We start from the raw sequence: 13,667 nt of genomic DNA on the forward strand, positions 1-13,667 counted from the left end.
CCGAGAGCTATCAGAGCGCGTACCTGAAGGATTACCCCGCTCGCTCGCTATCTCTACCTCTCTCGCTCTTATTCCCGAATTCGCATGTGTTTTCCTCGCGCGCGCGAGTCTAACCTGTTTCGTTGCGACGCAGCGGTACTCACCCCTACGAGTTAGTCGCGGTGCTCAACTGGTTACACCCCGCCCCCCACACCCTAGAATCGAACTATCGACCAGATAGCGATTCTATCCATTCCGTCCACAACAAACCGAAGCTTCGTGCATCGCGTTCGCGACCAAGAATCTGGGGATGCTGGGGCGATAAAAAAAAACACATTATTACGGTGACTATCGTTACTGGGCTTTATTTCCGCGCGTTTTTTTGCGGTGACGTTGACGGGTTAGTAGGTTTCGTCGCATACCTGCGGTTGTGCGAACCCTTCGGACGACCAGGCCTTCTCTTCTCGGTGTCGACCTCCACTCTAGGAGCCTCTGGCGTAGGTCTTACACGCCTAGCCGTGTACACCTTTTTCCGTGGCCTACCTTCTTGGTCGCAGGATTTATTACGACCACGCGCGTCTTTTTCGTTCGCTTTAGACGGTCGGTGATTTCGCTCGCTTCGGACGCAATATCGCTCTGTTCGCAGACAGAGTCTCGCTCGCTTCCTGACGGTGCTTCGCTAGCACTCGCGTCTACGCTCGCGTCCCTCGGGGGTTGAGCGTCGCCATCTTCTTCGCTCTTCTGCGACTCTTCGTCCGTCGCTGACGAATAGAAGGACTTCAGCTGCGCAGTTGGTGCAAGATCTATTTGCTTGCCCATCTCATCGACAAATCAATAAGTATTTGTGCCGCGTATTTCTACTATTTTATACGGTCCAATATATGGTGGCGCTAACTTTGCGGAGCGTTGCTCCGCTCCAGAAGACAACACGTGATTTTGCCTCATCACTAAGTCTCCGACTTTGTATGACGCCGGTTTACGCTTGCGTCATAGTAGCGCTTCTGGCGATCTTGCGCGTTCTGCGTTCTCTGCGACACTTGCTCGCGCAGCTGGGAGAAATCCCACACGCGATCATGCCATGCATCGATCGCGCGTCGATGCAACTTTTCTTCTGCGGCGGAGTCCTGCTCGCGCCTTGCTGCAGAAGGTTTCCTCGGCTGAGTCCCATACATCAATACGGCTGGACTAACGCCCCTCGAGAGATGAAGTACGGTACTATACCCAAATGCGATGTCGCTCAATCGCTCGTCCCATGTAGTATGGTTCTCCTCAATCAGCGCGCGCATCATGTTATTAATGGTGCGGTTTACCCTTTCTACTGGGTTTGTCTGGCGGTGATAAGGTGGCGTCAACTCGTGTCTCACGCCTTGTTCCCTGAGGTATTGTTCAATCGCCTTATTTTTGAATTTGGCGTCATCGTTTGACAGGAATAACTCTGATGCACCGTAGCGCAAGAAGACCCGCTCTCGGAGATGCTGCAGGATTGTCTTTGCGTTTGTCCGCTTAATCCGAATGCACTCTATCCAGCGGGTGAACGAGTCTTCGAATATAAGAATATATTCGTTTCCTCGAGCGGTCTTTGGTTTCGACCCTATGACATCTCCAGCTATGATCTGCCATGGCCGAGTAATCACTCGCTTTCCCATCAGGCCGCTTAGCGAGCGCTGCTCGACTTTGCATTGCTGACAAACCAAGCATTGTCGAACATACTCAGCGACATCGGTGTATATACCGGGCCAGTAATAGTAAATTGCGACGCGCGCACAAGTTTTCTCACGCCTTTGGTGACCGGCTAATGGCTCGTCGTGACACTTTCGCAAGATCTCTGTTTGCTTTTCTTTTGGCACGACAATTTTCCATGCCATATCGTCATTCATAGACGCTGGCAATTTTTTATCTGGGCAGAAGTAGTACAGCTGCCCGCTGTACATCTTATACAGCGGATCTTTGCTCGGATGCAGCTGCATCTTGCAGACCTTTTCGCAGTACTATTCATCCTGAGTTTAGCTTGCCCATCCGTCTGCCTCATCTGGTACTGCGCCTTCTTCGTACATACGCGACAATGCGTCTGGTACGGCATTTAGCAGGCCTTTTCGATGCTCCACAGTGTATACGTGGCTCTGCATTTCTAGCGCCCATCTTGCTAGACGTCCGGTGGGATTATGCAAGTTGCATAGCCACCGCAAACTACTGTGGTCCGTGACGACCTTAATTTGATATCCCTCAATATACGGTCTGAACTTTCGTATAGCCCAGATTACAGCGAAACATTCTCTCTCTGTGGCACTGTAGTTTATCCCGGCTTTCGACATTGTGCGGCTAGCGAATTCCAAACCCGCTCTTCTCCATTTATAACTTGGAAAAGTACCCCGCCGAGACTGGTGTCACAGGTGTCCGTCTACAACACGAACTGTGATTCGAAATGAAGAATCGGTGCAGACGCTATCAGCGCTTTTACTTGTTGGAAAGCGTCTTGCTGTTCCGTGCCCCACTTGTATTTTCTGCCTTTCTTCGTCAGGCGATGGAGCGGCTTAGCGACAATCGCAAATTCTTGCAAGAATTCGCAATACCACGACGCCATTCACAAGAAACGTCTCAGCTGTTTCAGGTTTTTTGGCGCTGGATACGCCACAATGGGCATTATCTTCTCTGTATCTGGCCGAAAACGATCATGATTAACCTGGACGCCGAGGTACTTCACCTATTTTAGGCAAAAGACACTTTTGTCCCGGTTGATCGTCAATCCATCCGCGTTCACTCGCTGGAGCACTTTTTCTAAGTACTCGAGATGCTTTTCAAACGTCTCTGTCGCGATGATGATATTATCGAGATATGAGTACGCGTAAGGCTGGAGTTCTGGGCTGATCACTTCATCGATCATTCGCTGGAAGGTCGCTCCAGCGTAGGCTAAACCAAACGACATACGCATGAATTGGAATAAACCTAGCCCAGGAACTGTAAAGGCTGTCAGAGTCCGCAATTCGTCCCAACTAGACATTTGTTGGTCGCTTCGTGCATGATCGCCACCGTTACGTCGCGTTGTACACCCGCGACGTCGAATGGCAAGTCCACAAATTCTACGATCAGCGACGTCTGACCATTTGTACACTGGTCCATCGCGTTGTCGCAAAGGTCGACCGCAGGCGCTAGCGATCTGAAGTCCTAACGACCCCATCACGGTCATAGCGGCGCCTGGGTCGTAGAGATCCCTTACTCTGAACCCTCCGATACCCACTTGTACCCAACAGCGTGACTCGTCTTTATTTGGCGATATCGTCGACTGGCAAGATTCGCTGGACAATAGTGCGACCATGCGATCAAAATTGCCTAGTTGCTACTGTCACTCAGCGCTTGCGTATGCGCGTTCGTCGCATTCGCATTCCTTCCCCCTCTAGCAACTACCGGGGGTTGCTAATATAAAAGATTCACCGGGATCCGCGAGTTGGAGGCTCCACCAGCCACCACGTCCGCGTCTTCGCGGAAGCTGCTGTGATTCATGTGATTTATGCTGTATGTATCATGAAAATTCACATGACCGGCTTTGCGTGAGTTCTGTGGATTACTCTCGCTTGCTGGTGGCTTCACCCTTGTACTGGACGCTATAGTAGTCGGCCATTGTGACATCATGGCCTCCATCTTGCACATCAGCGCCCTCATCGTTGCGGTATTCTCAGCTATCGACTGACTTAGCAGCTCATTCTGAGCTACCGAATTTTGCGCTGATATTTCGTGACTCTCGGCGTATTGTGCGCTGCAACGCTCGTCTTCACCGTACCCTTTGTTTTGCGGTCGATTGCTCATTGTTGCAGCGCTTTGCTGAGATCTGGTCTCTAATCCGCCAGTCACTGCCGCTGCGCCTATGACTGCGCGTGGTGCAGTGACCTTCACATTATTCACCTTTGCCTTCGCCCATCGTAGTTGTCGGCGTTGTTGTTGTCGTTGTCGTCGTTGTCGTGGTTACTGTCGTGATCAGATTCCCTGTCGGCACCTCTATTGTGACGATTCTATTCTGGTATCGACCCTGCGCCTCTTGCGCCGTTAACCTGGCTTGGTCTTCTGGCGTCGACACTGACGGTTATGCCTGTTCACTCTCCTCAGTGACTGGCATTTCTGCGAACGTGTCTCTCATTGTTATCGCGTTTAGCAGTTGTAGATTAGGCCCTGTCGCCGGTTGACCGTAGTTCATCTCGATCGCCGGCGCACGGTCTGAAAAAAACATGTTTTTATATTAAAACCTAATATCTCTCGATTGAGTGAATGGAATTGGATGAAATTTGGTTAGAGTGTTTGAACTATGGGAAAAGTCCCAAAATAGTTTTTAAGGACCCCAAAATTCTAGGCAAAAAGGACCATTTTGCGATCTTAGCGATAAAATCTTTTCCTTTTTCAATATTTATAATATTGTTTGGTAAAAAAACTATTCGACTTGCAAATTTTTGTCTACTGAACTTACATTCATCAAGAAAAGTTATCTGAGCTCCTTCAGTTTTCAAGAAAATCAACTTAAATATGATAAATCGTGTATTTTTGGTAAAAAGGTATGTTGTATATATTTATAAACTTTTTTATTTTGATAGAAAGCATTTTACATTTTATAAAATGTTGGTAACACGACATATAATTTGCTTTTTTGCCCGAAAAATATGGCGGCCATTACATTTTTCGTCCAATTTTTTTTGGATTTGGATCATTTATTAAAAATGAATGTATGATAGCAATAAATATATTTTTCCCCATAATCCTGAAATCCCAAAGCCGCATAACCACAAAACTCCATTACCCGAAAACCCCAAAACACCGTAACCTCAAAATCCCGTAACCCTGAAACTCATTAAAAAAAATATTTAAATACTTTCATTTTTAATGTCAATTAATTATAACTTGGAAACCATTAGACTAATTGATTATGTGACATTGCTGGGTTTTGCCGAAAAGTCAGCTTTATTTTTTCGTATGATAAAGAATTTGAAATACAGTATTTGAAAGACCTTTAAAGTATAAAGACCTGTTTGGCTGCCTTTTTTTTAGTAAAGGTTCGGGCTCTTGACTTTGAAGATTTCGGGGTTTGAGGGTTTAGAGAGATTTGAGGTTTTTAGGGTTACGGGATTTTGAGGTTACGGTGTTTTGGGATTTTAGGGTCATGGGGTTTTGTGGTTATGCGGTTTTGGGATTTCAGGGTTATGGGGAAAAATATATTTATCGCTATCATACATTGATTTTTAATAAATGATCCAAATGTAAGAATTGGACGAAAATTGTAATGGCCGCCATATTTTTCGGGCAAAAAAGCATGTTATATGTCGTGTTACCAACATTTTATAAAATATATTAAAATAAAAAAGTTTATAAATATATACATAACTTTTTACCAAAAATACACGATTTATCATATTTAAGTCGATTTTATTGAAAACTGAAGGAGCTCAGATAACTTTTCTTGATAAATGTAAGTTCAGTAGACAAAAATTTGCAAGTCGAATAGTTTTTTTACCAAAAAATATTATAAATATTGAAAAAGGAAAAGATTTTATCCCTTAAAAACTGTTTTGGGACTTCTCAATATTTTTCTCGTATTACACATAGTTCAAACTATACTCTAACCAAATTTCATCCAATTCCATTCACTCAATCGTGAGATATTAGGTTTTAATGCAAAAAAAAAATGTTTTTTTCACACCGTGCGGCGTCACCGCGACTTCGTTGGCCTCGATCTCTTCAGAGGGTGTGGCTGTTCAGCGTCATAATCGCCCGTATATATCGAGCGTATCGATACTTGTTCAGTCGTTGCATCGATAAATGACTTACGCAGATCTTCCCTCTTCACTGGCGCCATTACTGTCGAGGCGTCCATGCTCTCTCTAATATCTAACTCGGTATACTCTCCGAGGTGCCATCTGTTCAGCCTAGCAGCGCGATCTAATCACTTGCAACGCACTGTTTGTGCTACAAAAAGAGGAAAGTATTTTTCGCGGAAATACGCGTATATCTCGATCTACGAGTCAAGTGTGTTCTCTTTTTGATAAATCTTAAGGTCTTCTTGGCTGAAAACTGGGCGTATACTGTTCCGCATCTTCCCGTGAAAGTGACTATATACCATATACCTCGCGCCCGTCGCGTTCTCGTAGAATTGCCTCTATGTAGCGCCGCAAACGCTCGCACTCTTTGTCACACACTCGCGCCGCTGCGCGCTTCGCTCCACTATAGCGTGCATGGACTATACTTTGCGGCTATGCGCGTTTGTGTTGCCGCTTTGCTGCCTTTTGCTGTTTAATTGTTAATAATTAAACAACTTACAATTTCGCATATACGCTCTGCTTTCACACGAGACGTCACGAAAAAATAATTATGCTACTCTCTATCCTAACGAGAGTGCTTTAAAATTCTCCCGATAACAAATAGAAAATTATTCGACTCGAAGAGCATGCGATACTAGTGTCAGCTTTAAGTTTCGCTGCTCCGAGTCGTTTAATTGTACGTCGTGTGATAATATCGGTAGATATTTGTTCTCGGCCGGCAACAAAAATCTCTGATTATTATTCCCAGACTTCTCGTGTGAATTACGTTCGAATTATTCGTATACACCGCACGAATAAAGTTGTAACGTTTCCAAAGACGCCACCACGATCCAACGTTCTCGGAGTCGCCACTACAATACAACCTTATTTTACTCAGCCATCGATACGCGGTTAAATTTTGGCTATGTTCTTGCACAGCTTTCAAAACCTTATTGTTTGATGATGTGATAAATGATATTTAATTTCTTGATTACTCATATTCCAAAATTTATGCACTTAATTACTGATAACTTTATTGTTGTAATATGTGAATTTATACAGTCGTAATACATAAAACGGTATACGTCGCGCCATCTACTGGTTGACGACGATTTCGTGCAACGAGACAAGCTCGAGCGAACGCGAGCATAATGCGCATGCCTCGCGTATATACTCTAAGCGCATACTATACTGTATACTCAGCTCCGTGGAGTCAGACTATGCGACACTGCACTATACTCTCTCTTGCCTGTAAGACTACGAGCCGAGCGGACGTACTGCCGACTATGGCTATTGCCATATATAAATAAATTACTATTATTCATTTAACATTAACCTCAGTGTTCTCAATGTACCCACGGATTCCAACATGGTAGCAGACCCTGGTTAACTTTATTTTTTCAATTTTACATTAACCTTCGGGGAAATGTAAAATTGAGGGGGAAAAAGTGAGGTTAGAAGAAAGCCACGTGGAAAAGAAGTTAACGGTTATTGTTAACAAAGTGAATCGCACAGTGAAAAATTGAGTAGTGAAATTAAAGGAGAAAATTTCTCAGAAAGATTATATGCTTGTGAAGCATTGAAATTAGAATCTTGTGTCGAAACGTCCGTCAAAAAAAAAAGAAAAATTTCAAGTGAAGATTAACCAGTTAAGAAAAGGTTCAAGTCAAAAAATATGTGCTCAGTGACGAAGATAAAGTTGTCAGGTACTAAACAATAAGAAGATTTTTGAAAATTAATAAAGATTAAAGTACGATGTCAATAGATTAAAGTCAGCAAGTGAAAAACATGGTAACGTGCTAGTACAGAGCATGTGGCAATTTCGAGGTTAAGCACATGTTCTGGTGGCTTAAACATAGAGTAAAACAAGAAAATGAATTAGACGCTACAGATAATGACTTAACAAAGAAAATAAGAAATAAGATTAGAAAAATATTTTTAAAAGAAATCAAGAAAATTGTTGTATTGACAAAATCAAATGTACGAGAATATACGTGTCAAAGAAGAAGAAATAAAAATGGCGAAGCAAGCCAAAATTGAAGATATTATGATACCAGTGTTTGATGGTGCAAAATACTCCAGTTGGAAAATAAGATTGATGATTTTCTTATAATATAAAGAGTGTAACGAACCTGCAACTACTAAAATAACTGCTGCATACAAAGATAAAGAAGGTGAATGGCAGAAAAAAGATTTAAAAGCAAGAACGATTATAATAAGCACTGTATCCAATAAACAATTAGAATATATTGGTGAATGTAAATCAGCATTTGACATGATGGAAAAATTCGATAAAATGTATTTGACGCAATCTACGTCACTACAAATAATTTGCAGAGGAAAGCTGGAAGTAGTAAAATTGAAGAATTTTGATCAAGTAGACGATTTTTTCGCAGAATTCGAGAAAACCGTGAACGAGTTCAAGGCGGCTGGTGGAAAACTAGAGGAAACAGAGAAGATGAGGTATTTAATACAAGAACTACCACCAAGCTACAGCTACATAGGAGACTTCATTGATGTCATTCCAGAAGATCAAAGGACAGTAGATTATGTCAAATCAAAAATTAAAGAAAAAAATTATACAAAAAACGATTCTGATAAAAAGAGTAATGTAAGTACTTTTACAGCCAAGTTCGAAGGTAAATGTTACAACTGTGGAAATGTTGGACATTACAAAAATTCATGCACGAGACCACCACAGCAGAGTAACCGAGGACGAGGTGCTCAATCCAGTCAAGGTCAACAAGGTCATCAAAGAGGCTACAACAGAGGTGGAACCTACAGAGGTCGTGGCCGAGACAGAGGACAAGGTCAACCCAGAGGTGACTCTTCAAGCGAGCAATAGGGCAACTATTCATCTGAATCATGGACAACACAGGTATGCCACGACTCGAACAATTCTTATACCTACCCTCGGGAAAAGTATAAGAATGATAAAACAAGTGAAGTAAATCATGTAACAGGTTGTAGCGAAAATTGTAGCGAAATCGATTGGTTATTAGATAGTGGTTGCACAGATCATATTATAAAACATGATAAATTCTTTGATAAACGTATAGATTTGAAAAATCCTGTTGATGTAAAATTACCAGACGGTAAAATGTTAAAAGCAACCAAAATAGGTAATGTTAAAACTTATTTTAAAAATTATTATAATCAAAAATATGTTGATATAAAAAATGTCTATTATGTTGAAGGCATTAAACAAAATTTGATGAGTCTTGCAAAAATAACTGAAAATTATACAGTATTAGCAAATAAAGATATTGCAAACATTTTTAATAAATCTAGAGAGTTAATAGCTGTAGCAAACAAAAATGAACATTTGTTTTATATGAAAAGTTTTGTATCAAAAAAAGCAAGTAATGAAATGTATGTAAATTCAGTAAAATTAACTGACAAAGAAAAATGGCATAGGGCACTTGACCATGTAAATTTTCAATATTTGAACAAATTAGTAAATAATAAATTAGTTGAAGGTTTGCCAGATAAAATAGAAAATGTTGAAATGAAATGTGCAAATTGTATAGAGAGTAAAATGGCAAATGGACCATTCGAAAATAATAGAACAAAAGCTACTGAAGTTTTAGAACTAATTCATACTGATCTAAATGGTCCACATAGCACAACTGGTTATGGTGGAGAAAAATATTTCTTAACATTTGTTGATGATTATAGTAAGTGCACTAGAATCTTTTGTATTAAAAATAAATCAGAGACTGCAAGTTGTTTGAAAGAATTTGTTAATTTAGTAGAAAATAAATTCAATATAAAGGTTAAAAAATTACGATGTGATAATGGCAAAGAATATCTGAATAGAGAAATTTATGACTTTGTAAAATCTAAAGGAATTGAATTATTGCCATGCCTACCGTACGTCCATGAACTGAATGGAGTAGCGGAAAGATACAATAGATCAGCTATGGACATAGGTAGATGCTTAGTGCGAGAAGCTAAAATTCATAGGCGTTACTGGCCTGAAATCATAAAAACGGTCGCGTATTTAAAAAACCGTACAATAGCAAATACAGCAGAAAATAAAACTCCTTACGAGATATTTTTTGGAAAAAAGCCTAATGTAGATAATTTAAAAATTTATCGAAGTCGAATCTTCGTAAGAGTTCCAGAAGCGTTGCGAAAAAGTAAATGGGACGATAAAGCCCAATTAGGCGTACTAGTAGGCTATGTAGAAAATGGCTATAAAGTTCTAGTCAATGGTAGAGTCATTCATGCTAGACATGTTCAAGTAGTTGAAGAGAAAACTCAATTAATTTGTTTAGAAAAACTTGATGACGAAAAAGATAGAGATTTGGAAAATAGCGAATCTGAAAATAAAGAAAATGAATCCAAAATTGATGAATATGATGTAAATTCAAATAGAAAAAATACTCTTATCTCTACTCAGACCTTCGGGGAAAGTAGAGATAACGAATCAAATTTTGACATTGTTGAAAACGAAAATATACATGATGATTTTTCAAATACTGTAGAAAATAAAAATAAAGAAAACCTGATTGTAAAAAGAAAATCAGAAAGAAAGAAAAGTCCTATAAATAGGTATGGAAATCCTGTAACTCATTTTATCTATGTAAATCACATTGATGCAAATGTGCCGAACACATTTGAGGAGGCGTTAAACTCAAATGAATATAAACAATGGAAGATTGCGATGGACTCAGAAATTAATAGTTTAAAGAAAAATAATACTTGGCAAATTGTTGAACGGCCAAAAGATAAAAAGGTTATTGATGCAAAATGGTTATGTAAAAACAGAAGTATATGTTAATGAACCGAAAGGTTATGAAACTGGAGGCAATAAAGTTTGTAAATTGCAAAAGGCACTCTATGGACTCAGAGAAGGCCCTAAAGCTTGGTATAATTGCTTTAATAAATACTTGGAAAGTTTAAACTTTGTTAGAAGCAACTATGATAATTGTCTGTACATACAAAATACAAGCAGAGATCATATATATATATATATATATATATATATATATATATATATATATATATATATATTAGTATTTGTAGATGATCTCTTAATTTGTTGTAATGATAAAAATAAAATAAATTAAGTCAAAGCTAGTTTAATGAAGAGATTTGCAATGAAGGATATGGGCAAAATTAGCCAATATATAGGTATTGATATGATTATAGCGATGATAGACACAAAATTACCTTAAGTCAAACCAAATATATTGAATCTTTGGCTGCTAAATATAATCTAGAAAATGCAAAATTATATGATACTCCAATGGAGACTAATCTAAAATTAGATCAAGCTAGCCAAATAGACGAACGAATAAAGTACAGAAACTTGATAGGAGAACTACTATATATAAGCTCAGGCACAAGGCCAGATATATCGTACAGCGTAAATTATTTAAGTCGATATCAAAGTTGCTACGATCAAACTCACTATAAGTATGCGATGCGAGTCTTAAAATATTTGTACAAGACTAAAGACTTGAAACTAACATATTGTGATAATATAAATAGCGAGATACTAGATTGTATGGTAGATTCCGATTTTGCTGGTGATAATGTAGATAGAAAATCCACAAGTGGATACGTAATTAGATTATATGGTAATGTAATGTTTTGGAAAACCCACAAACAAGGTGCGGTAACAAAATGCTCAACTTTTGCTGAATATGTAGCTTTGTCAGAGGCAGTCTCCGAAATATTGTTTGTAAGAAATTTATTGAGCGAATCATTTGATGTAAATTTACATGAACCAACAACTATTTACGAAGATAATTCAGGAGCAATCGCAATCGCAAAATTCGGTAATTTTACTCCAAACTCAAAGCACATCGAAGTGCAATATCATTATATAAATGAAAGTTATGAAATGGGCAAAATAAATATTGTAAAAATTGACTCCAAATGTAATTTAGCAGACATCCTCACAAAGAGTCTGGACAAGACAAATACAATAGAAAATAGATACAATAGAAAAGGCTTAATCTAAAATGTCCATACCAAAAACCCAAGTTCAAAGTAATAATCGCCAAGTTCAGTTGTAAGACTCAAGTTCACTTGAAATGCTCTTAATTTAATTAATGTAAAATGCGATGACAAATTGTATGCGAAATTGAAAATTCAAATGTATCGAATTATAATGTAAAAATATCACGACTGTAAAATTCAGGAGGCGTGTTGTAATGTGTGAATTTATACAGTCGTAATACATAAAACGGTACTCGTCGCGTCATCTACTGGTTGACGACGATTTCGTGCAACGAGACAAGCTCGAGCGAATGCGAGCATAATGCGCATGCCTCGCGTATATACTCTAAGCGCATAGTATACTGTATACTCAGCTCCGTGGAGTCAGACTATGCTACACTGCACTATACTCTCTCTCTTGCCTGTAAGACTACGAGCCGAGCGGACGTACTGCCGACTATGGCTATTGACATATATAAATAAATTACTATTATTCATTTAACATTAACCTCAGTGTTCTCAATTTACCCACGGATTCCAACATTTATCAATAAATTATTTATTTAAATTTAACTGGCTAAACGCCCTTCATGAAGATATAATTACAATTACAATACACAAATGCGACAACAGATAGAGAACGAATTTATATAGATCAAGATCAAAAACAGAAAACAAAAATTTTCAAATTTGAATGGGGTTGTGTTAGTGCGGAGACCTCAAAAATGTCTCATTAAAATAAATTCTACGACCTTTTCACTCCATTGATCGTCAAGAAAAATCCAAAATTGGACGAAAAAGATTCTTCTTGCAGAGGTCAATGGTTTCGGAGCAAGTACGCTAGATCTCAAAACAAAACTAAATTATAAATTAAAACGTAAAATAAAATTGGAACTTTTTATACTTAAACACAAATAAAAAGTTAATTAGAAGAACGCTATAAGTGCCAAAGAATCGGTAGCGGTTTTAAGCTTTCTTCAAATATAGATAAAAGCTTATACTTCAGTTTTCACTTCCTAATTTACATTACATAACTTTATCTCCAAATTCTGTGAATGTTATGAAAACACACTTTAATTTATTACAGGCATACCCTTCAGATGAAAAGTTAATACTTAAAACCCAAGGTATTGTCCTACGTCATTTATATTTATTACTTGGATATAACTATGTGGACAAACATTTTTATATGGCCCCACATAAACTAAGGTAAGCAATATGTGATTCTAAATATATATATATATATATATATATATATATATATATATATATATATATATATATATATAACTATCAATATTCAAGAATTATTTTTAACCCCCCCCCCCTTCACAATATAAGGCAAAAACTATCAGCATGTACATACTGAAAATTTCGTTCAAATGCAATTCTTATATACATGCTGCCAGTCATCTAGGGTCTACGGCTGATGCTACTATATATGCAGCTCATCCAGGTTTTACGGCTGCTGTTGCTGCTGCTACATAGGCTGCTTGAACATGGTCTATGGCTGCTGATGCTGCATATGCTACTGCAGAGCTGGAGACTACTCTAGACTCGGATTTACACTATCTAGCCAGTTTAGGTTGGTATCACTCGCTATTTCAAGGACCCGGAGACTAACCTGTTGATTTGTATGCACTTTGCGTCAGTGCTGGATGGCATTTCTGGCTTATTTTCAAATTCAATTTTTTAAGAGGCATTGCATAGCAAGTTTTAAGTTTATACAATAAACCAAAGTAAAAAGGTTAGGCGCGTTTGATATTCTGCGTATCATCGTGCATATCAATAATTTTGTTTACAGTAAAATTACAGATTGAAAAACAACTGAGATCAATAAAAAATAGTCAAGTTTACAATCATATTATTTTATTTATAATACGGAAAACGAAAAATCATTATGTTTAATTAAGGGGTGAGTCAAATGATTGGTAATTTAAACTTAAGTAGTATATTGATCAA

At 38.7% G+C, this 13,667-nt stretch overlaps 1 protein-coding gene across 16 annotated transcripts in view; it reads left to right on the forward strand.

The window, feature by feature from the left end:
- Nucleotides 1–13,667, forward strand: part of LOC100680429 (protein unc-79 homolog) — a 2,400,004-nt gene that overhangs the window by 1,248,534 nt on the left and 1,137,803 nt on the right. For all 16 annotated transcript variants that reach the window (XR_004345182.1, XR_004345183.1, XR_004345184.1 and 13 more), the window contains one exon: nt 12,793–12,914. Coding sequence is in view for 13 of the 16 variants with exons in the window: in XM_031923950.1 (XP_031779810.1) it covers nt 12,793–12,914 (122 nt within the window). In the remaining 3 variants the exon portion in view is untranslated. The remainder of the gene's footprint in view (nt 1–12,792; nt 12,915–13,667) is intronic.

The sequence above is a fragment of the Nasonia vitripennis genome (assembly GCF_009193385.2).
Source record: "Nasonia vitripennis strain AsymCx chromosome 2 unlocalized genomic scaffold, Nvit_psr_1.1 chr2_random0002, whole genome shotgun sequence".
NCBI classification, from domain to species: Eukaryota; Metazoa; Arthropoda; class Insecta; order Hymenoptera; family Pteromalidae; genus Nasonia; species Nasonia vitripennis.